General features: G+C 34.0%; 1 protein-coding gene across 1 annotated transcript in view; it reads right to left on the reverse strand.

The window, feature by feature from the left end:
* LOC149806328 (uncharacterized) overlaps positions 1–24,126 on the reverse strand; it is a 237,878-nt gene that overhangs the window by 67,361 nt on the left and 146,391 nt on the right. Inside the window, exons 19-23 of the mRNA XM_089951266.1 lie at positions 21,880–21,970; positions 15,856–18,579; positions 15,241–15,375; positions 6,912–6,961; positions 4,870–4,966 (exon numbers count right to left, since the gene is read on the reverse strand). Of these exons, the coding sequence (XP_089807392.1) occupies positions 4,870–4,966; positions 6,912–6,961; positions 15,241–15,375; positions 15,856–18,579; positions 21,880–21,970 (3,097 nt within the window). The remainder of the gene's footprint in view (positions 1–4,869; positions 4,967–6,911; positions 6,962–15,240; positions 15,376–15,855; positions 18,580–21,879; positions 21,971–24,126) is intronic.

Genomic DNA, 24,126 nt, shown 5'->3' on the forward strand with positions numbered 1-24,126 from the left:
GAAGAATCCAGGGAATTACAGACCAATATCAATTCTACCTGTATTGTCAAAATTATTTGAAAAGCATGTAGCCATTCAGGTCTATAAATGTTTTGAAACATACAATCTATTTTATAAAGCGCAATCAGGATTTAGAAAGTACCACTTGTGCCAAACAGAACTTACCAAATTAATTGATCTTTGGTTGAAGGAAATGGATAATAGACATATGACTGGGATTGTTTTCATTGACTTCAAGAAAGCCTTTGATCTTTTTGATCATGAAATTCTGCTGGAAAAGTTGAACTGTTACAGGTTTGACAATCCTTCTTTAAACTGGTTTAGATCATACCTAAACCAAAGGTCTCAACAAGTAAGCATGGGCAATATTAGCTCTCAGACTTGCACAGTTCATTCAGGGGTCCCTCAAGGCTCAGTTTTGGGCCCTCTCCTTTTCCTTATCTATATCAATGATCTACCATTAAAATAATGAATCCAAAAATACAGATTTGTTTGCAGATGATGCAACCTTGCATACATCTAGTTCTGATACTGAAGTTATCCAAATGAGATTAAACTCAGACCTTATTATAGTCCAAAACTGGGCACAACAAAATAGGATGGTAATTAATGAAGGTAAAACAAAATGTATGATTTTGGGGGCATCACAAAAGCTACACAAGTAAGGGAACCCAGAACTATCTCTTGCAATAAATAATCATCCATTAGAAAATGTCAAACATGAAAAGCTTGTAGGTGTCACTACAGATAATAATTTATTATGGAATGACCATATGGATAATCTTTGTAAAACAATTTCATCCAAAATTGCCTTACTCAGCAGAATCAAGAAATATTTACCTATGGAAACTCAAAATCTATACTACAAGTCATATATTCTTCCAACAATGGATTATTGTTCAAATGTATGGGGAAACTGTGCTAAATCTGAGCTTGACAGGATTTATAAACTTCAGAAACGAGCAGCACACATAATTTTAGATGCATCTATTGATCATCCCTCAAAAGCATTATTTACAGAACTCAAATGGTTCACAATATATGACAGCATAGATTTTCACAAGGCAGTTCTTTTATATAAATGTCTACATGGAACTGCACATAGTATGCAAAATTTTCTGTTTCTCTGCTACATTTCTCTCTCTTTCATATAAATGTCTACATGGAACTGCACCAGAGTATCTTCAGGACTTATTCAGACCTTTTTCAACACACTACCAGTTGAGATCAATATCACACAGAAACCTTCTAGCAACAAAACCAAGAACAGAGCAATTTAAAAAGAGCTTCCAATACTCTGGTACAGTTCTGTGGAACAAGCTTCCACTACATGTAAAATCTGCTGAAAATATTACAGTATTTAAGAAGAGATATCATGAGCATGAATGTGCTTCTAATAGATAATTGAATTTAGTATTTTAATACTAAACATGTAATATAAACAGTAATTATAGCTATCTTCATATAATGTGTGTTGTTATACTCTCCTTAAGAGGGTCTCAAAGAAGTGTAGTCCTTGACTAATGAGTCACCCTCTATAAATAAAGTATTATTATTATTGTTATTATTATTATGTGCTTGTCAGTCTGTATGCTCTCAACAATGTATCTGCTACAATTAACTCTTTTCCTGGACAATACATTAGATCAAAACAGTACTTCTGCAGTCTTAAAAGCATTCTCTAAAGTCTAGGCAGTGCAGCAGATAGATATTTCTTGAGGATTGATTCCACAGGTTTATGATCCGATTCAACTTGTACTTGACAACCATAAGTATACTGATTAAATCTTTCAAGACCAAATAACACAGCAAACAGTTTTTTCTTGATCTGTGCATACCTTGTTTCTGCATCTGTCAAAGACCTTGATGCAAATGCTATGGGTTTGCCTGACTGCATCAACACTGCTCCAAGTCCTGATTTTGATGCATCACAGCTAACAATGACAGGCTTCTTAACATCAAAGTAATTCAACACAGGTTTTTTGCTTAGAATCTGTCTGATCTCTTCAAATGCATGTTTCTATGCAGTTTCCCAAACAAATTCAGTTTCACTTTTCAAAACTGCTCTGATTGGCTCTGTCACTGTAGACATATTTGGGATAAATTTCACTAGATAGTGACTGTACCCAGTAATCTTTCAATTCCTTTCTTGTCCATCGGAGCAGGCATTTCTGTGATTGCCATTACTTTTCTGGGTCAGGTTTCATACCTGATGATGTCAACATGAGTCCCATGCAGCACACTTCTGTTGTCCAAATTGGCATTTTTCCAAATCCAGTGTCAGATTTATTTCCTGGCATCTCTTTAAAACATTTTTTTCAGTTCTCCAGCATGATCTTCCTTTGAAGTTCCCCAAACAATTATGTCATCTATTTCAGTCTACACCCCTGGCAGGAACACAAAACACTGCCATATGTTTCTGAACACCTCTTGAGCAGATTTAATACCAAAAGGCATTCTCAAGTAGCAATATCTACCAAACAGGCTGTTAAATGTTGTCAATAACTGGCTTTCCTCATCCAGGGGTATTTGCCAGGAACCATGATTGGCAATTAGTTTGGAGAAAACCTTAGCTCCAGCCATCCTTGTGGTTATATCTTCAGTTTTAGGAAGTTGATAATGCTCTCGCTTGATAGCTTGATTAAAGTTTTTTGGATCTAGACAAATTCATATCCTTCCCAACTTGGGTTTTTCAACAACTACTAACTGACCCATTCTGTTGGTTCATCTACTTTACATATTATATTTTTCCATTCCACCTCTTCCAAAGTTGATTTAAGTGGTTCTCGTAAAGCTATAGGAACCTTCCTTGGTGGATTGATGACAGGTTTCACAGTTTTGTCAATTGCAATATGATATTTCTGTTTCAGGCATCCTAGACCTTTGAACACACTGGGAAATTCTTTCATGATATGATTGTTCTTATTCCTGTGAACATTGCAAACTACTTGTATTAAGTGCAAATCCTGAGAAGCTTTGAACCCAAGAACAGGCGGTTGGTTTGTTTTTGTGATATAAAAATCAAGTTCTTGATTCCTGCAGTTTAATTTGCATTTGCCTATGACAATTAGTTTGTCACCCAAGTAGCTTGCAAAACAGGTCTTGGTTGGTTTTATTTCAACGTTGTCAATGTTCATTGTTTCAAAAATGTGATTTGGAATGTTTACTTGCAAGCCGGTATCAATTTTAAATTTGACATCAGTACCCTGAAGAGTCAGGTTGACATGACATTCTTTGTCACTGATTTCAGTGTTCACTGTTATGACAAGAGATGTTTCTTCCTCTTGAGTATTCTTGCATACCATCCACACATTTTGTCTTGCAGCATTTCAGAAAATGATGCTGTTTTCGACACCTGTAGCAAGTTTTTCCATAGACTGGACACCTGCCTTTTGTATGTAATTTGCCACATTTACCACAGCTGAATAATCTGGAGTCTGATTTAATATATAAAATTAATGCTTTCTTTGGTTGTGCCATTTTCTTTTCTTTATTCTTCATTTTTACACCATGAACTTCTGATGCAGCTTCTTCATTTTGCATACTTTGAATTTGCTTTTTGGATTCTTCATCTGCTCTGCTGATAGCCAGTGTTTTCTGTAATGTCAGTGCATCTTCTCATAAAAGTCTTTCTTTTACTTTTTCAGGATTAGTCCCACAAACAATTTAAGTTCAGTTACATATTGGTTAATGGTTTCATTCTTTTGTTGGATTCTTGTATTGAATCTATGCCTTTCTACTGTAATGATCTGCTTTGGACTGCAGTAGTCCTCAAACTTCTTGATAAGTGGAGCAATTTTTTCAGCTTCATTGGCCTCAAACATAAATGTGTTGTAAATGTCTCTACCATCCTGACCAATAATATATAGGAAAGCACTGAATTTTTCTTTGTCTTCTTTATCTGCAAGCACAACATCTATGTAAAACTGCATAGTCTGCTTCCACCTCCTCCAAGTTTCTGCTAGATGGTGTTTTTTGATGATGTCACAATTAACACAAGAACTTGTACATCCAAATTTTAGTATTGTTATGGAGATATACTTCTTAACGGTATAAATCCAACTGATTCCAAAATTTTCACTTCTGACACCATGTTATGTTTCACTAAATAACACAAAACATGGTTAGGTCTAACTACTTTAATGGCTAGGTTCAACTGTCTCCAAAGAGAGAATACACACACACTAGTTTCTCACACTAATGTATCATAAAGTATATAGGGGTATGACTGAGTGAGAGCCTGGAGCTGACCTTAGGTGACCTGTAACTGTCATTCCATTTGTAGCAACAGAATGTTAATACCATATGTTACCGAAAAAGGTAAAATGTCTTGAAATCTGCATGCTATCTGGCGACAGTATCTGTTTACTGGAAGCTTCCTATTGCACTGACAGTAAAAACCTCTGTGCAAATCTCAATCTCTATCATTCAAAAAAGAATCTACTATAAGAAATTTGCATACCTGTTCTGAATTTTATTCCAATCCATCCAAGTACTCTCTAATTACTAACCAGAAATGAAAATTGGCCTTTCAGTATAAAGATCAGGGGCTAAACATGGACAACAATATGTCAAGAAATGACAAAGAAACATGGACAACAATATGTCAAGAAATGACAAAGAAACTTGAACACATCACAATCAACATATAATGTTAAAGATTTCCACTTTTATACCAACTTTTGATGTTAATTCTTCAAACCTTTCTGAATTCGTATATCTAATAATATATTCAAAAAAGAGGATATAACATAAAAATAGAAAAGGATAACCCTCTGCCCTCCACAGTAATATATGGCTGAGCCCCCTCCCCCAACCCCCAATGCAGATGGTATAATTTCAAATACATTTAGCTGTTGTTTAAGTTACCTTTATCTTGTCGACATTTTGTCCTTGATCATCTGAACAAGATTCTTCCTCCACTATCTCATTTATATCATTCTTTCCAACGCTTCTGTCTTTCCCACTTTCAAAGCAACAAAATAAAACATTATCAATAAGATATGTGTCAATAACACACAGATAAACCAACCAATATGATACAATCACAAGGAAAAGGTTATGTCAAGCAAGGACAATAACACCATTACTTTTTGTTAGAAAATAGTAAAAACTTAAACTGGACCTACATCTTCTTAATGTAAAATAATACACAAAAATTTTATTTAAATCCATGCAGTCTTTCTGAATTTCTTCAGCAAAAGAAAATGATCTGACAACAACATTATTATAACAACTGTCAATGAAAACATTTTCGAGACACATTTCTGAAAAAAAGTAGCAGCTTAAAATTTATAACAGCCACCAAATAGGGCTGTACACAAGTGTATAAAATCTAATCTAAAGTCCTCTACAAATGAATAAAAAGATTATCAGTGGATTCAGCCCCATAACCTCAATATAACTCTATACATTTCAAGGTTAATAAAGCAAATATTGATATCAAAATAAAGAGGGCCTTACATAAATAAATAATATTGGCAACATAAAAGTGAAGAATTTATCAAGAACTTGTCCATGAAGAGCACTGAAGATGGTATGTAATATTCCCATTACCTTCTTGTTGTGGGTCTCAGTGATACTAGCCTTCCCCTTCAGATCTTGTAATCATCAAGCTTCTTTCCAAAATCAATGCGAACAAACCATTGTGTTATGTAGATCTATATTTTTTATTAACTCCTGGTACAGAATTTTTTATCTAATATTCAAAACTTTTATTCATGGCTGTAATTTGTACAGAATATCTTTAGTTAGATTTTACCTTCGTGACCTGAGTCTGTTAAAAGTGTAAAATTACATGGGATCTATAAACATATGCTTACATGTGTGTTGACAATTACCATTAATAATCTTAATAATAAGACTTAATGATGGCTTTGGATTAATTTCTCATTGGCTGATGGGGTTTGGATGGTTCTAGAATAATTCAGTAACTTCCCATTGGTAGGGCTAGGTTACGTGAATAGGCAGTTTTTTAGATAAACTGAGTACTGTGATCTGTCACATGGGGTATATTGTGAAATATAGTCATTAGAGAAGGCGTATATAAGTTGGGAACAGAGTAATCAGATTCTTTCTGACTTTGGAGTCATCCTCATTTCTGTTGTTCCTGTTGTAAGTCTGCAGATGTGTTTTATTTTGTACTTTGATATTATTTGAGAGGAAAAACATTTGTTTGGACTGTTCAATGGAAATAGAAGTCCTCATGATTTTGACTATACTAGTATTCTGGAACTGTTGTGAATCATTCAAAGGAGTTTAGAGCAAAGCCATTGTGACAATGTCATGATTCTTGGTGGAACAGCACTTTTCCTTCGTTTGGGGTTTCAAATAACTTTGTCAGGATTATTTTGGATTCACTTAATAATACTGCATGCTCCTCTCACATTTTCATTATTTTGCAACTTTGATAATTAAATTATTTGTAATGTGTTGGTTTTGGCTTCTTTCTATTACTTAGTTCATGACAACAGAAACCTTTGTCTTGGACTTATAATCAGTGTTTTAGATTTGATAGAGGTATGTTTAGCTGAACAGAAACCATTTTATTTTTCTCAGGTCAGTCACCTTGACAATTAATCTGCAAATAATTTGTTCCTTTATATTTTATAAGGCAATTCATGTGAAGGATGTGTGAAGCAAAACTTGATTTATTGAACAAAACCATGTTGCTTTTATTGATCAATTAACTTGACCACTGACCTTTAGACCCAAAATCAGCAGGTTCTTTTGCACCCTAGAGGATAGCCATCTGCAAAGTTTTACAAAGTTATTTAAAGCCCAACTCAAGTTATCCTGCTAAAACCAAATGGTAAACAGAGATTCACATGACCACAATATAAAACTTGTTGAAAGAAAGCTCAAGAATAAAAGCAACTTACAAGGTAGGTTATCAAAATGATACAACTTACTTTTTATCACTGTTCTCAAGGTCACCATTTCCCCCTGCAGAAGCAATGGTCTGAAAAGGAATAATTAAACATGATTCTGGAATTAATCAAAAAGAACTTTGTTGTAATGTTTACCTTATTCTGAAACTTGAGGGTTTTGTGTCTGGACAAATATCTGATATTCTTTAACTAATGCTGCAGTAAAAGAAACATGTGGTTCTCATCTATGCCAACATGGGTTCGAGTCTCAGTCTCAGCCAATGTGTGTATATGAGAAAGTTTGCCAGTAGCTTTGGGTCGTAGTTATTACCCAGGGTTTTCCTGGGTTCTTACTCCACAAGTTATACTGGCCACCATGTATAGCCTACGTTGCGCTGAAATACGGTGTTAAAACCAAAACAAGAACATTTCTCCACAACTTTGATGACCTTCACTGCCTTATTTATAAGTTCAGATGCACAAAAACTTACTTATGATAAGCACTAACCTGGACATAACATGTCCAAAATTCAACATAAGCTATGTTGCATTTTCTGGAAATAATTGTATTTGAATGAAATAAATAGACTTTTTAGTGCAATTGATTTTCCAGAATCAGCTGACCTGTTTACTTTATCATCTTGTGCAACAGCCCAGAGGCTGAACCAAAAGAGACAAAATATATCATTTTCTGTTTAGGCTTTAATGACCCTTTTTATTAAATTCCATTAACATTCTTCACTTACTGCAAATCTTCAGGAAAACCTGAATTACAGATAGCCAAACCTTTATTATCCCACTGCAAAAATTGATGGAAGATGACACAAAATGTCAAACAAACAATGACAGTTCGCTATAAAATTTTATGAGCAGTGAAAGATTTTGTGGCTTGTGAATAAATCCGAACGAAGAAAACAGCAGCCACCCTGAAAAGAGGAAGCCAACTGATGAAAGGAGAAGTCCTGAAACTCTTGGAGTTGTGAAGCAAAACAAACAAGTTTGAGAGAGACTGTGGATAATTAGAGCCAAAATGCACCTCAAAAAGCATTCAAGAGGACAGTTCATCATCAACTGTATGCGTATGGTTTCATGAAACAATGAATTCAGAAGAAATTGATCATATCTGCTAGAAAGAGGAAAAGAAATGCTTGAAATAGTGCAAGCAAATATCACACTGCTGGAACACACTGGAATAAAAACTAATATTTTATGAAGAAATCTGCATGGTCATTACTTGTGAATATTGTCTGTATATATTATGAACCAGTGAAGAAGTTAACTGACCTGGGTGCCTAGGATTACGTGAAAATAACATGGTTATGTGCTGTGCTCTGGGGCTGCATCACATGTTAAGAAGCGGGTACTTTGGATCAAGATGAGGGAAATATTACTAGTACATACATTAACAGTCTAATGTTTGCTTATGGTTTTATGGAGAGCCTTCACTATGGACTATATCTGTGCTTTATGCAGCAGGATTCCTAGAAGATTAAAAGCAGCTAAAAGGTCCAGATGTTATTATGTATTCTGTTTTGAAATTGCACATTACATATTCATGACATCCATATATATATATATATATATATATATATATATATGCATGTATGCAGTGAAACTGATTCAACTACAGTGATTCTCATCCTATACGGTAATAGATTTTGTCAGATGGCTCATAATGGGCAACATTTTATGGTAATGTTTGCAACTGATATGTTCTGTTTAGTAAAACTGTTTTGAATAGTAACCTGAATCCAGTTTGCACAACCATCTGCTAATACCAATAGTGTTATAATTTTTAAATCACCATCACAACTTCATTGTACTGACTTGATCCTGATATAAATTTTGACATAACACACAACTGTCAAAAATATCATGACCAATAATTTTATTAGCATTTTAATTTCTTTCCAAAAGTTTATTTTATTCACTTCCAATGGTGGACAGGATGAAGAAAAAGAAACTTTGCACAATTTAAGTTCAACAGAATCACTCTGATTTATTATTTTGGTCAGCAACAAAAAATTCATTAAAACAGTTACCATAATGTTCATCAAGCACATTTCGTGAAGACATATATTTGCAGAATGTACAACTGTTTATCATTTATCACTCTGTTAATTAGAAAGTCACTGGCATAATGCTTTATAACCATGAAATATAAAAGATTAGTTTCCATCAGTCAAACATTCATCTAAATAATGGACATCACACATGAAGTGCTGAATTTACAGTCATGGAACATTAATTTTCTTTTGTTGCATCATGAGACAAAAAGCAAAGTTGTGACATTGATGATATGATTCTTTGAACTTGGCTTTTTTCTTCATATATTTTACTAGGAGACCGCTACGGTGGCCTAGTGGTTAGAGCGTCCACCTCGGATGTGGGAGGTCGTGGGTTCGATTCCCGGCCGAGTCATACCAAAGACTTACAAAAATAGTACTAACAGCTGCCTCACTTGGCGCTCAGCATTAAGAGGTCAGTGTTAGGACTGGTCGGCCCGGTGTCAGGATAATGTGACTGGGTGGGATATCATGCCACATGTCTGCGGCATGATGCCCCAGTGCTAGACATCACTAAAAACTGCCATACTGCCGACATCGTAGTGATATAACTGAAAAATTGTTAAAGCTACGTTAAAAATCCAAATCACACACACACACACACTCATATATTTTACTAATTTTTTTAAACAAGAAATACTAATGTGTAATACCAACAAATCTTATATCTGCTTTGGTATTAGATTACTATACAGACAAATATAGTGTTCCTAAAGAGGTTTGTTTTGTTTTGCTTTTTATACTAGATAATGACATTTATCTTCAAGATCATTGTGACAGAATAATGATGAAGTATTTTCTTGAAACAGTATTTGTGTGAGTGCATACATTGCCACAAAACAAAGAAATAACTGTTATGAAGAACATCCTTCATTCCAGGGAACAAGGAAACAAACACAAATGTTTCAGTTCACAAAAGAACTCAGAAGCCCTTAGAAAGGCCTGAATAATACATCAGCAAAAAATATTAAACAATATTTCAGATACATATTTTGATTTTACAAATAGCAGTCTTGTATTTGCTGCAAATCTTAAAACAGTTTCATGCTGAACCGTTAAGTTCAGTTTATTCATTATTGGCTAATAGGGTCTATTTTGGATCAATTTAAAAATATTAAAACCTAATTTTAGCTTTACTTGTATACCTAAAAAATAATGAAAATACATACTACCAATTTAAATTTAGTACATATTTTATGGGCAGGCATTATTAATGATAAATTTATTTAAAAGAATGGATGTAAAGTCTACATATCTTTGTTATTTTCTCAACTACCAAATCCAACACAACTTTCAGAAAGTGCATACTGTTAAAACTTTTAAGAGAGCTTTAATAAACAAACTGATTCATGGACATGCTTATACTATTGTTGCCTGCTTTTAATGTGAGAAGAATGACACTGTGATCACTCAATTCAATCTTAGGAACACAGACTTATGAGACATTTCCAGAGTTAGTACGGATAAGATTAATAAGGGTGGTTTAATTTTAGGTTTACACAATACACAACAAAAAAGAAACGGTTGCTGAAATATTTATCCTTCAACTATATAAATGATATATCCATCAATTTACAACTTTGGCATATATTGGGTGCAACTCTGTGGCACACAATCAGCAAGTTCTAAGCATCTGATGAACTTATAAGCATGCAACAAAATTACATGATACACAGACTAAGGAAAAAATATGGTAGAGTATGGTGCAACTGGCTAAGGAGATGCACCTGTGCAACTAGCTATGCAGCTGCATATACCAATCAAAGTGCATCTAACTATGGAGTTGTGACAGGGACATTAACTCTTAGCATACAACTGGCTAAGGACCTGTACTCGGAAACTAAACTACTACCAGCAACGAAGAATCTGATAGAGGTACAGGTAGTATTGGGGGCAAGAGAAGTGTGTGTGTGTGATTAGGATTTTTAACGCAGCTTTAACAATTTTTCAGTCACATCACTACGATGTCTGCAGTGTGGCAGTTTATAGTGATGTCTAACACTGGGGCAAATACTCTTTGTTCCGCAATACTGGACCTTCTTCAAACACAATCGAGTGAACCAACAATTATACCAGCGAGACCAAATCCACTTGTCCAACAGAGGTACCGCCATGCTTCTTAAGAATATAGACCAGTACATATGACTTAAAAAAGGGGTTAGGCACGAGTCAGACAACTGCTTGTATTGTGGAGAGCATGGTCATGTAACACAGCGGTGTCTGCATGGAAAACAGATTCGTTGCCATCTTTGTATTGAACTAGGACATAAGCAAAAGTTGTGCACATACCAATAGGTAGAAAGCTATGATGTACAGGCCTGTGCAACACATATCCAGCAACAAAATGCATTAGAATATGTGTATACTCTTCAATGTAATAATTATAATTCTATAAACAGGTTTCAGGCACTATCTGATTTGTGTACAAAGTGCAACTTGTTAACTTGTAAACAACTATGTGATACTGTTCAAGTTACTTCTCCCTCTGAGGCCCCCCAAGTGTCTAATATGTCAATGTCTTCTTGTATGTATGTAAATCAGTCTCATATTGAACATTCTCATATATCCACTACACGTGGTCATGGTACAACAGATGGTTCTTGTATGTTATCTTCTTCATGTGTTTATGCAAATAATCAAGGCAATGTAAAGAAATCTGTCAAGTCTAAAAACAATACATTGCATACCACCTTGTCTGAAAATCAATCCTCTGATCAAAATTGTCATGTATTTGGCCTCCTCAAAAGAGGTCTGCAAGTAATCAACCTAAATATTCAACACATCCTCCCTAAACTGAATGAGATAAAGTTAATATTACAGCAAACTAGATCTGTCAATATTCTAGGTCTATGTGAAACCTTTCTTTCTGATGATACTGATGATTTGGCTCTTCAAATACAGGGGTTCAACTTTGAAAGAAAAGATAGAGAATCCATGGGGGTTGGGGGTATTCTTCTCTATGTAGACAGTTCCATTAGTTATAACAGACGTGTTGATCTAGAGACTATCGGGGTAGAGAGTATCTGTTTCAAAGTAACCCTTGCCCAATCAAAGCCAATACTATTATGTTCGGTTTACAGGCCACCTAGTTCCACAGCTGATTGGATTGATAGATTTGAGGTTCAAATTCAAAAAGCATTACTAAAGGAAGATTTAGAAATTATCATATTAGGTGATTTTAACATTGACTACATGAAAACTCCACCATTAACATGGATAAATAGCTTGGAAACTGACAACTTTACTCAATTAATTAACACCCCAACTAGAGTAATGGATAAAAGTGCTCCTATCATTGATCATATCTATACTAATAAACCTGAAAACATAAGTGAAATTAAGGTGCCAGTGTATGCACTGACTGACCACTACCCAGTCGGTATAACTAGACATGTTCCGAAATCATCTAAAAATGGCCAACACATTGAAATACAATACAGGGACTTCAAACAGTTTGATGAGGGAATGTTCTTAAATGATTTAGTTTGCAAACCCTTCCAATCAGTCTGCACTATAGCTGATGTCAACACTGCCTTGGACAAATGGTATCAGATGTTCAATGCAGCCTTAGACAAGCATACCCCAATTAAAACAAAAAGGGTTAAACACCAAATTACACCCAAGTGGATTACCCCCGAGATCAATGTGGCTAGGCACTGAAGAGATAATTTCCACAAGAAAAAGACATGAAAAGCTATAGAAAGTGGAGAAATAAAACTAAGCACCTGATAGATAAAGCAAAAGAGAACTACTATAAACAGGCTATTAATGAAAGTAAGAGTACCAAAACATTGTGGAAGCATCTAAAAGAGCTGAACCCACCCAAGAACAGTTGTCTTCCCCCTAGACTTAAGCAAAATGATGATATAGCAACATCTGTACAAGACATTGTGGAAATGTTCAACAATTTCTTCATAAGCATCTCCAGTAAGAGTATTCAGAACCAGGATAACATCCCAATTGAACTTATGCTCTTCTATTATTTATAAGAGCTAAAATTCCTGATGATAATTATTTTTCAATAGCTAATGTTAGTGAAGCTGATGTTTTTGATATGCTAATTAAGGTTAACATTAATAAATCCTCTGGATTGGATGGTATTGGTCCATGAATTCTTAAAATTGCTGCACCAGTAATAACAAAGTCACTAACACATATCATAAATTTAAGTATAATGAGTGGTAATTTTCCAGAAACACTGAAATGTGCAAAGGCTACACCTCTCTTTAAGAAAGGAGAAAAGGAGGATCCAGGAAATTACAGACCAATATCAATTCTACCTGTATTGTCAAAATTATTTGAAAAGCATGTAGCCATTCAGGTCTATAAATTTTTCAAAACATACTCTCTATTTCATAAAGCGCAATCAGGATTTAGAAAGTACCACTCGGGCCAAACAGAACTTACCAAATTAATTGATCTTTGGTTGAAGGAAATGGATAATGGACATATGACTGGGATTGTTTTCCTTGACTTCAAGAAAGCCTTTAATCTTGTTGATCATGAAATTCTGCGGCAAAAGTCGAACTGTTACAGGTTTGACAATCCTTCTTTAAACTGGTTTAGATCATACCTAAACCAAAGGTCTCAACAAGTAAGCATTGGCAATATTTGCTCTCAAACTCACACTATTCATTCAGGAGCCCCTCAAGGCTCAGTTTTGGGCCCTCTCCTTTTCCTTATCTATATCAATGATCTACCATTAAAATAATGAATCCAAAAATACAGATTTGTTTGCAGATGATGCAACCTTGTACACATCTAGTTCTGATACTGAAGTTTTCCAAATGAGATTAAACTCAGACCTTATTGTAGTCCAAATCTGGGTACAACAAAATAGGATGGCAATTAATGAAGGAAAAACAAAATTTATGATTTTGGGGGCATCACAAAAGCTACACAAGTTAGGGAACCCAGAACTATCTCTTGCAATAAATAATCATCCATTAGAAAATGTCAAACATGAAAAGCTTGTAGGTGTCACTACAGATAATAATTTATTATGGAATGACCGTATTGATAATCTTTGTAAAACACTCATCCAAAATTGCCCTACTCAGCAGAGTCAAGAAATATTTACCTATAGAAACTCGCAATCTATTCTACAAGTCATATATTCTTCCAACAATGGATTATTGTTCTAATGTATGGGGAAACTGTGCTAAATCTGAGCTTGACAGGATTTATAAACTTCAGAAATGAGCAGCACATGTAATTTTAGATGCATCTGTTGATCATCCCTCAAAAGCATTATTTACAGAACTCAAATGGTTCACAATATATGACAGGATAGATTTTCACAAGGCAGTTCTGCACCAGAGTATCTTCAGGACTTATTCAGGCCTTTTTCAACACAATACCAGTTGAGATCAATATCACATGGAAACCTTCTAATACCAAAACCAAGAACAGAGCAATTTAAAGAGTTTTCAATACTATGGAACAGTTTTGTGGAATAAGCTTCCACTACATGTAAAATCTGCTGAAAATATAAGAGTATTTAAGAAAAGATATCATGAGCATGTATGTGTTTCTAATAGATAATGGAATTTAGTATTTTAATACTAAACATATTAAAATAAACACTAATTATTGCTACCTTCATATAATGTGCACTGTTATACTCTCCTTAAGAGGGCCTCATGGGAGAATAGTCCTTGACTAATGAGTCACCCTGTATAAATAAAGCATTATTATTATTATTATTGCGCAGACATGTAGCATGATGTCCCACCCAGTCACATTGTCATGACACCAGGCCGACCAGTCCTAATACTAACTTCTTAATGCCGTGCATCTAGTGAGGCAGCTGTTAGCACCATTTTTGTAAGTTTTGGTATGACTCGGCTGGGGTTCAAACCCACGACCTCCCGCTTCCGATGTGGAAGCTCTAACCAATAGGCCAACTGAGCAGTTGGGGGCAAGAGAATGAAGTAATGTGAAATGAAGCACCAAAGAAAGTGCAATTGAAGTCGTCAGATGAAATTGCACAGAGTGCCCCCAATATATAGTTGTGCATTTTAAAAAACTTTGATCATGCTGAATTATACATATTTTACACTGATGTGCATGAATTAGTTTCTTCAAAAATTTTCACTACTACTGGCTAATAGACAAATGAGTATCCAATCAATTATTCCAATGAATTTTTAAGATTTTTCAATTAATTTCAATCAATTTTGGAATTTCAAATATGCAATAGTTTAACAGAATGATGGAAAACAAGTATAAAATACCTTAGCAACAACCTCAAAATGATTGTTTTAAGACAAAATTTACTTCCCAGACTGTTCAAAATGTACTACCTGAAAGATCTTGCTGAAATTATCCACTATACTACTTGTGGATAGCTGCTGACATGCTGTATCCCTAGAGTCAATTTCTTCTGCAATTTTTCTCCTGGGTGATTCTCTCTCTTGTTTCTTTTTATGATACTCCATCTGTGAATGATAATGACATCTGGGAAAACTACATCAGCCTCACAAAATTAAATACAGATAACATTACTTGAAAAAAGATCATACCAAATTTGAAAATAAGTTATCATATAGGAATCATAGCAGTGAGAATTGGTTCTATCTTATTATGTGACCATATATTGTAGTAATATACTGGTTAATGAAATAAATAAATATCAAACAGTCTATATAGGCACAAGGACATTGTCATCTCATTCAAGAGTTCTATTAAAATTCATCTATTTCAAAATGTGCCCTCTGACCTTGAGTCCATGACCACGGAAGACTGGCTATCTCATTTGATACATTACATAGATAAAACAATATGGCAAACTTCATCTGTGTCTGTTTGTATTTTAGTTTTGAAAAAAGGACTGTGAATGGAAAACAGATGACAAATGAGGCATTACTTAAACCCTACTGCCTTAAGGCCCAGTAGAGGTCAGAAAAAGAAAAACTTACCTTCTTCCTATTTTCAGTTTCATAATCCATGCTAACAGCAAGCTGCTCATCCTCTGTATCTAAAGCTTTGAATTCATCATCAAATCTTTCTTTTTTGTTTTTCTCTTTCAGTGCAGAGTTGTCATTTTCAAAGTCTTTTTGTATCTTAGTTTTAACAGCTGTATGTTTTCCTAATTTTGATTCAGTTGTTTTACTGACCAATGATTTACTCTTCATTTCATCATTATGTCTTTTATTCTGTCCATTTTTGTTTGGTCTATTACTTTTTTTAATATGTTGCTTGCTATTATCTATGTCACAGTCCTCAAAATGTGCTTCCCATTCAAACTTCTGACATTTTGAAAGAGGCTTCACCTTCAAAGAACTAGACTTTTTCTGCTCCATATTTGGAGATGAACCTCTGCCATCGTCATCATGAGTAAGATGATGAGACTGCATATTCACTCCACTTCTTAACTCCTCAATCTTCTCCAGGGATTTCCTCTTCCAAATATTTGTCTTCTTGTCATGCTGCAAAGATCCATTCAACTTTTTAGCTTTAGTTGACTTTTCACACTTGTTATTTTTGGAACTATTGTCTTTTTTAAAAACAGCATGTGTCTCCTCACATTTTGTTAACCTCCCAGATTTGTCTGATAATCGCTCACATTCCAATTCAAAATCATATGGATCATATTCTGCTACAGAATCTTCCTTGCATTTATCTTTCTGATTTTGATGTACTTTCTCTTCCTGGTCCAAAAATCCTGTACCATTAGAATTTTTGGACTCAAATATCCTTGAAGTTTTCATACTGTTTGAGAAGATTTTGCTCATGTCAGGAGAAATATGTTTCTCATTAACTCTATCTGAGTTTACCCTAGGTCTATTTCTGTTTGAAACCCTACCTCTGTGACTGTAGGTCTTCTGTGCTGAGTAGGACATAAATACAGCCATTCTACTTTCATCTATTTTCTGTACAGCAGTTTTTGTCATTGTGGTCATCGAGTAGGTATCTTCACAACTTTCATTGCAAGAATTATCAATGTTATCACATGTGGTATTTTTACTTTCTACTCCTGTTTTGTTTTTAGAGCTGGACAAGTCACTAATTGCTAATTTGTTTGTGAACTTTTCACTCTGATGGTGCTTTGCATCATCTTCATCAGCAGCAGCATCATGGGTAAGACTGACAGATTGTTTACTGATGCCATCATCTTTCCTTGAATTTTTCTTGGAAGTGAAACTAGTTTTATCATTTTTGGTATCTGATGAAGTGTTTGTGCCATTTACATTGCCTTTAGATACAATGTCCTTGTTGCAAAAAACTTCATCAAATGCAGGAATTTCAAGATCATCTGATAACTTCCCTTCTTGTAGATAGTCTTTTCTATCTGAGTACAATGATCGCTTCTTTTTACCTCTGTCTATTGTAGATTTATCTGAGGATTTCCTTTCCTTAACAGTGCTTGACCTTTCTGGTTTTTCATTACTGGATTCTTTTGTCTTATTTTTGTCATTTTTCTTATTTTCTTCTCTTGATCGTTTATTAAATACATAACTACTCTCCTGTAACTCAGCTTCTAGTAGTTTTTCAAAATGTTTATCCTTCATAATACTGGCTGTTTGATTCTGTTTTGGTGATGATGTAGATTCTTTCACTACTTTTATGGTTTCATCTTTTCTTCCTTTTCCTTTAATACCACTTTCTGTCTCTTCTGCATTTGTTGCATTTAAAACTTGTTTAGAAGCAAGTTTTTCTTCTAACTGATTTGATTCTTTAGGCTCTGGCTCACTGATTTCCTTCTTTTTCTTTACTTTTCTGCCCTTGACCTTAGTCTTGATTTTTTTACCACTTGCCTCTTCAACCATCCCCAATGGAACACAGGAATAATCTTCCCCATCCTGATCATCTTTTTCCATACATAAATTATCTTTCTTACTTCTAACATATTCCAAACTTTCAACTGGATCATGTTGTTCAGTATCATCTAAAACAGCCTCCTCTGACAAATTATCTAATTCTTTTTTTTCTTCTTTATTTCTTTTGATCCCTTGGTCTTCAATGACATTTAATTCTGAAATTTGTTCCTCTTTCCCAGACAAGTGATCATCAAAAACAATCTCCTCTGAAACAATAATCACTTTTTCTTCATTCTTTTCCTTCCTCTTCTTTCTCTTCTCTTTATTTCTTCTCCCATCTTGGTATTCATTTTGCTTCACGTCAGAAATCTGCCCATTATTTTTTAAATTTAAGTGAACATCCTCCACATTTCTTCCTTTTTCTTCATGGCTACTGACCGTTAATTTGCAAGATTCATCCAATTTTACTGGCAAAGGTGCAAACATGACACTACTCTTAGGACCCAATATTTCTCCTCCAGTTTTAGAGTAAACCAAATTTCCCTTGTCTTTCGCTGTTCTTTTCCTTGTTTTCTCCTTTTGGTTTCTTGCCATGTCATCTTCAGTGTCTGCTCCAATCTGGTCATGTTTATTAGTTATATTCATCTTTCCAGCCCTTTTACTTCTTTTATTATCCTCTTCATTTACATCAGTTCCTTGATTAGGCTCTCTTTTTGCCCAGTTCTGTGCATGTTCCTTAGAAACCTCATCCTTACCTGACACTTTACTGTTATTCTTACTCAGACTGGTGATTTGTCCATCTAACTGCTTTTTTCTTCCTTTAGCACTAGATCTGGAATATTCCTTATCATTCTGTACAATCATGCCTTTTTCAGATGTAATCTGCAAAATTATAAAGACAAATTCATTAACAAAGTGAAGATAAAATTTCATTGCTACTCTGTTAGTGATATTACATTTAAAGATTTACATCAATGAGGTCCCAGGTTTCTTTCCTCATACAATTATAGAATAAGCATATGTGAAAAGTTCTGAACATTAGTGCACTGTATAACAAAGTTCTTTATTCGTGAAAAGTACATCAGTGTATCCCCTTGGAGCAAGTGCTTGCACCTCTACAGTTATTCTCAGTCTGTTTGTCCAATTATTAAATAGCTTATTGTATTTTTTGTATGTTATTCATAAAATGGTATAATGCAATTCCAACCAATCGCACTTTTCAAATCATCTGCCTTTATAGTGAACCTGTTAAAAGGATTCAACCGAAAATCACTTGGAGCTAATAAGGATTGTATGGAGGATGTAGCAAAATTTAGATACTATGGGGATCTGTGTACCTGTGCAGTGTCACTGAGTAGATGGAAACCAGTGCATGGACAGGAAGATGGTTAGTGTTCTACAATGTTGGCATAAATTAGGAAGCAAAAAATGTCCAGTGACATAAGCCAAGTCAGGCACTGTGACCTAAATGACCAGGTTCTCTGTACATAATGCATATAAAACTCTCTTGACAGTCCAACTACATCAAGAAATGTGTGATCTCTGCTAGTTTTGATTTCATCCTAACTTTAGTCCTGGTCTGAGATGCACAACTAATGTTATTGTCCAAAAAAAGGTTTTTTTAATATCTTTGAATCACTGTGATAATGAGCTTAGGTTTAATCCCAAAATTGAGGGACTTCTTTTTTACCTCAAGTGCAAGCAATTCACAAAATTTGGTCCATGTGTGTGATGCAGAACTAATATTTTGGTGTGGAAACAATTTCTTGTCTTAGTCACAATGATGTTGATCTTTGACCTTTCTACCCAAAATCAATGGAATCCTTTATTAATTCAAGTGCAAGTGTTCCTTAAGTTTCATAACCATAGATGGATGGTGGGAAACTTTAATCTTTTCTTGGAAGCAAAATTGGTTAATAGACGGAAAAGGAAACAGATGGACACACTCCATCTTATGGTGGACATATAAATCAAACGCCAGGCAATACAATGGTATACCCTCCAAAAAACTGTCAGTCCAATTACATCAACACAAAAATGAAATGCGAAAGAACAAAGAATTTGCTGATCTTGTCAATCTTGTTGAGAACTTTCTTATACTTAAATAAGAAAAGCAGAAATATGTGTCAAAATATTCATTAGTGAATGAAATCAAGGACCTGAACATTTATAAAAAAACTATTTTAGTACATTTATTTCAAGTAAAGATTAAACAATATATCAGCTCAAAACAGTATTCAGAGCTTTTCCAAAAGTTCATCAGCCTCATTTTCAAGCTGTTCAAACACTGAAGAAACATTCCAAAATACCTCGTTTGTCTCCACAAACCACCATACCTTATATCACAATCTAGTTTAACTAATATTTTATATTCCAAAAGTGATGAGCAAGAATCCAACATTCCTACTTTTACTAATTTTTTCCTGATTCTTTTATACAACTCATAAAGAATCACAATCCACTTTCTACTACAGTTCTACGCTGATTACAACAGACATCATCATCTTCTATTTTGGATTTTATTGGGATTCAAACTCAGCTTAATATAAAACATTTTATTACTAGGACTTGTATTTTTTAACTCTTGGATTATTTCTGGATTTGATTTGTAAAACCACAAGTTCTTTTTTCGCATTTTTCACCTGATATTCAAGGAAAATAAATTATTTGTTAAATTTTACAAAGCTTGTTGTCTTTGCTCTTTTCTGTTACTTTTTGTAAGAGCTTAGACTCCTAACACTTATTCAAGGAATAAGATATCAATGCTTTTGCAGTGTATTACATATTTTTCATACATGATTCTTCTCTGTATAATACTGGTGGATTATGTGATTTTGTTAATGCTAACTTCTCCCTCTGAGGCAACTCAAGTGTCCAATATGTCAATATCTTTCTGCTAATCTATGTCAGACAACAGACAAAAGGCCATCCCATAAACTATAATGGTCTAACTGACATCCAATCTAGTACAGCATGTTTATGGGAGCTAAAATGCTGCCTAAAATGGCCATATAATATTAAAGGTATGCAGCTTTAAAATACAAAAAGATGACTTTTGGGAAAAGATGGGGTAGTGGAAAGTGATACCTGCTGATGATAGAAAGAATATATACAAATATATGCACTGATATTTATAGTTTAACAATGAGAATGTTATTAGGCATATTTTTTTGTAAAATTCTCTCTCTCCCTCTCTCTCTCTCTCTCTCTCTCTCTCTCTCCATGCTTGTATTGTTTGTCTTACATACTTTGGATAGAAATAAGATATCTCATTATATTTATCTTCTGACAAAAAAGCTTGTAGATTGTAGATTCATATTGTGGAGTGAGTAACTCAAAGTTTCCCAACCTCTGTATCACTGCTGTATGTTTTGGGTATTGGCAGTGGAGGGGTTGTTTTTTAAAAATAAAAAAAACAGTCCAAGCTTCTTGCATTATTTTATTTTTGCAATAGTCTAATGATGGTAACCTCAGAAATAGGTTACTTTCAAACATTAGGGGGATCAAGATACCTGACCTATTTTCCCTATTTTACAATATTCTTTCTTTAGATCTCTGCAAAGTTCTAAATTTTCTTAAGACTGGGCTGATAATGCTTCAAATTTTACTAACTATTCATGTGTGAACTTCCTACAGGAAGCTCATAGACTAAAACGTAAATGCAGACATAAATACTAATAAACTGACACAAAAGTTTATCAAAAAGTATCAGAATACTATATTTAGAGTGCTCTTTGAACAAAAGAGATACAGGAGTAATAATAATGAAAAAGAGGGGTCATGAAGACACTGACTACAGAAAAGATGGTCAACTTTGCATCTCTGCATATTTTGGGCAAAATGACAGGCAATGAGGCAATTATTTTACTTGAATTACTTCTAGTGTGGACCCTGCTTTGCAAATGCCAGTATCATTAAATTAGCAAATAATTTAACAACACTAAAATTGCATATTATTTTCTAAATACTTGATATTACTAATGTATTTTCCTTGGAATACCAATATTCACAGTTTTCATGGTTGATAAATACCACAAATTTAAAACGCAATAAACAATGAACATTCTGTTGAAGCAGCAAGGACCTTCACCAATCCTACTGACATTTTTTTAAACCATGGAAACTGACAGCCACTAAAGTAAATGAATTCAGAGAAGGAGTGAATGAAAATGGAATACTTGCTGTAGTATTTTCTAGACTTTCCTTAGGCTTGGAAACATCTAACAAGGATGCAGTTTCATTAAGATCAATTCCACTGTCATGAAGATTCAGTCTGAAATATTCAGATTCAAATATTAATGACACAAATATACTACATTTCTATCAAGCTGATGAATTTGTGAAGTATACAGTAGCTCTGTTGCTACTTCATTAATTATCATGCACAAAATAAATTAGTCTAATGTTGTCCTGACAATGAAATAATAGCCCATTTCTAAAACATTTGAAGTAATTTTTACATTTTGTAGAACTTAACTTCTAATCAGTTCTATGGTATATGCCCAGCATTGTAGTTAGACACATTAAATCATACACATACATATGCATATACACTGTGACTGGGTATAAAAAAAAACATTAAAAATTTATACAAAAACCCACCCTAAAGCAGTATTTTCTATGCTATTAAATTACAGATAATATAATGAATTTATTAAAAAAACATAATTTTTTAAACAAGAAATCATTGTTCCTATAATCTGCTTGAAAAACAGAGATCCCAAAATGAAACTGACCAACAAATGAAAAACACCATTAGCTAATTATTACATGGAATTGTCTCGTCATTATATTTCCTTATGGTTCAAACACTCAGTGACCAGAAAGCACATTAAAAAAAAGATGTGAAACTGGACTCATGAAAACCTTAAAACTGAATGATTCAAGATGGTCACTTAATTACTTTAGTCCTTCACAACATGTGCTTTTTAATTACATGGTATGGAAGTGTGTCAGCATACATATAGAAATCTTCAAAACAAACTGTGTAGCTGAGGCCATAATTAAAAAGAAAAAAAAATGTACTTGCAGCAACCACTGAATATTTTAAACACTTGATTGAATACAGAATCAAATAAAACTTTAATGTCATACTTGACATGAAATGCCCATTAATAAAGTGTTCTGTATATCTGATGTATTAAGTCCGCTTGTTGCCAATAATTACTTTTTTTTTAAAAACAGTACTGGCATGAACAGTGCCTGAAAAATGAACATCAAACACAGAATTTAAGCAAAGTCAATCAAGTGGACAATATGGGGAGCAATAATAATAACATAGGTGCCAACCTGTATGGTTTACCTGTAATGTGTATGGTGTTTTCCATTTGCATCTTTCTATGGCCATACAACCATTTTGTACATTTTTTTGTACAAAATTGTTACATTGTAAAAAAAATGTGGTTTTTATGTTTTGTGTGCATCTGGGACTTTGGGCATAATTTTTTTTAGAATGAGATTTCAGAGAGACTAGGGTGGCTCAAAACAACCAATCAAATCATACTCAAAACCATGCTTTTCCTTTGATAATGAAATGAGTTTCATTCATGGTTCAACTGCTGTGTGTGAAGATCTTGTTCATCGCTCTGAAATTTGATGCTCACTCGGATTTCTAATATTGACTAACTACCTGTGTAGTAAGCATATTTTCTTATTTGATACATTTTTTAAAGATACTTATTACTATCAAATGCATAAAGTCTGCATCAATTTTCATGCTTTCCATAGTGTGGCAGTCATGTTGGTGTAACCGTAATTTGTCTGACTTTTCTGTGTGGAGATAAAGTCGATTTATTAAAATTTTTTAACAATCTACTAATTAAATATAAATACTGTACTGATTTTAGAACCGGCCTTTTATCATGCTGTGATAGTTTTAGGTTAAGTTTGTCAGATATGTAATGCAAACAGGAAGATGTATTGCCATAATGACGAACATAGTACAGATACTGATTGACAATGTTCTCATGGCTCAAAAATATGTACCACTGCCAATTAAAGTTTGTGACCAAAATTGGCACACCATATAGCAAAGTCATAACTTTTCAAAAACCAGATACGCAATTTTAATAAAAAAAGATCAACAGCTTACAAGGTATAAACTTCTGGGCTGCTACTTTGTGAATTCTTTTTTCTTCTAGATTTCAATTTTTGGAGAGCTCCTGGTATATCTTGGGGTTTATGGGGAAAATATAAATTCATAACATATTTGTAGCTGGAAGATCTTCATGTGTCACATGTCAAATCTAAATTTTTAAAAATTTATTTATTACTCTAATCTAGTTGAAATATTCCATCCATCAAATGGCTGAGCCTAACTCAAAGAAACTCAAGCCTAAAGACACTGACCAAAGTTGTGGCAAGTTTCAGGCTGATTGGATTAAAGTCTTCCCTGGCACTGTAGACATATCCAAGTTAGGATCTTCACAT

The sequence above is a fragment of the Sinohyriopsis cumingii genome, chromosome 1 (assembly GCF_028554795.1).
Source record: "Sinohyriopsis cumingii isolate HCF-2022 chromosome 1, ASM2855479v2, whole genome shotgun sequence".
NCBI classification, from domain to species: domain Eukaryota; kingdom Metazoa; phylum Mollusca; class Bivalvia; order Unionida; family Unionidae; genus Sinohyriopsis; species Sinohyriopsis cumingii.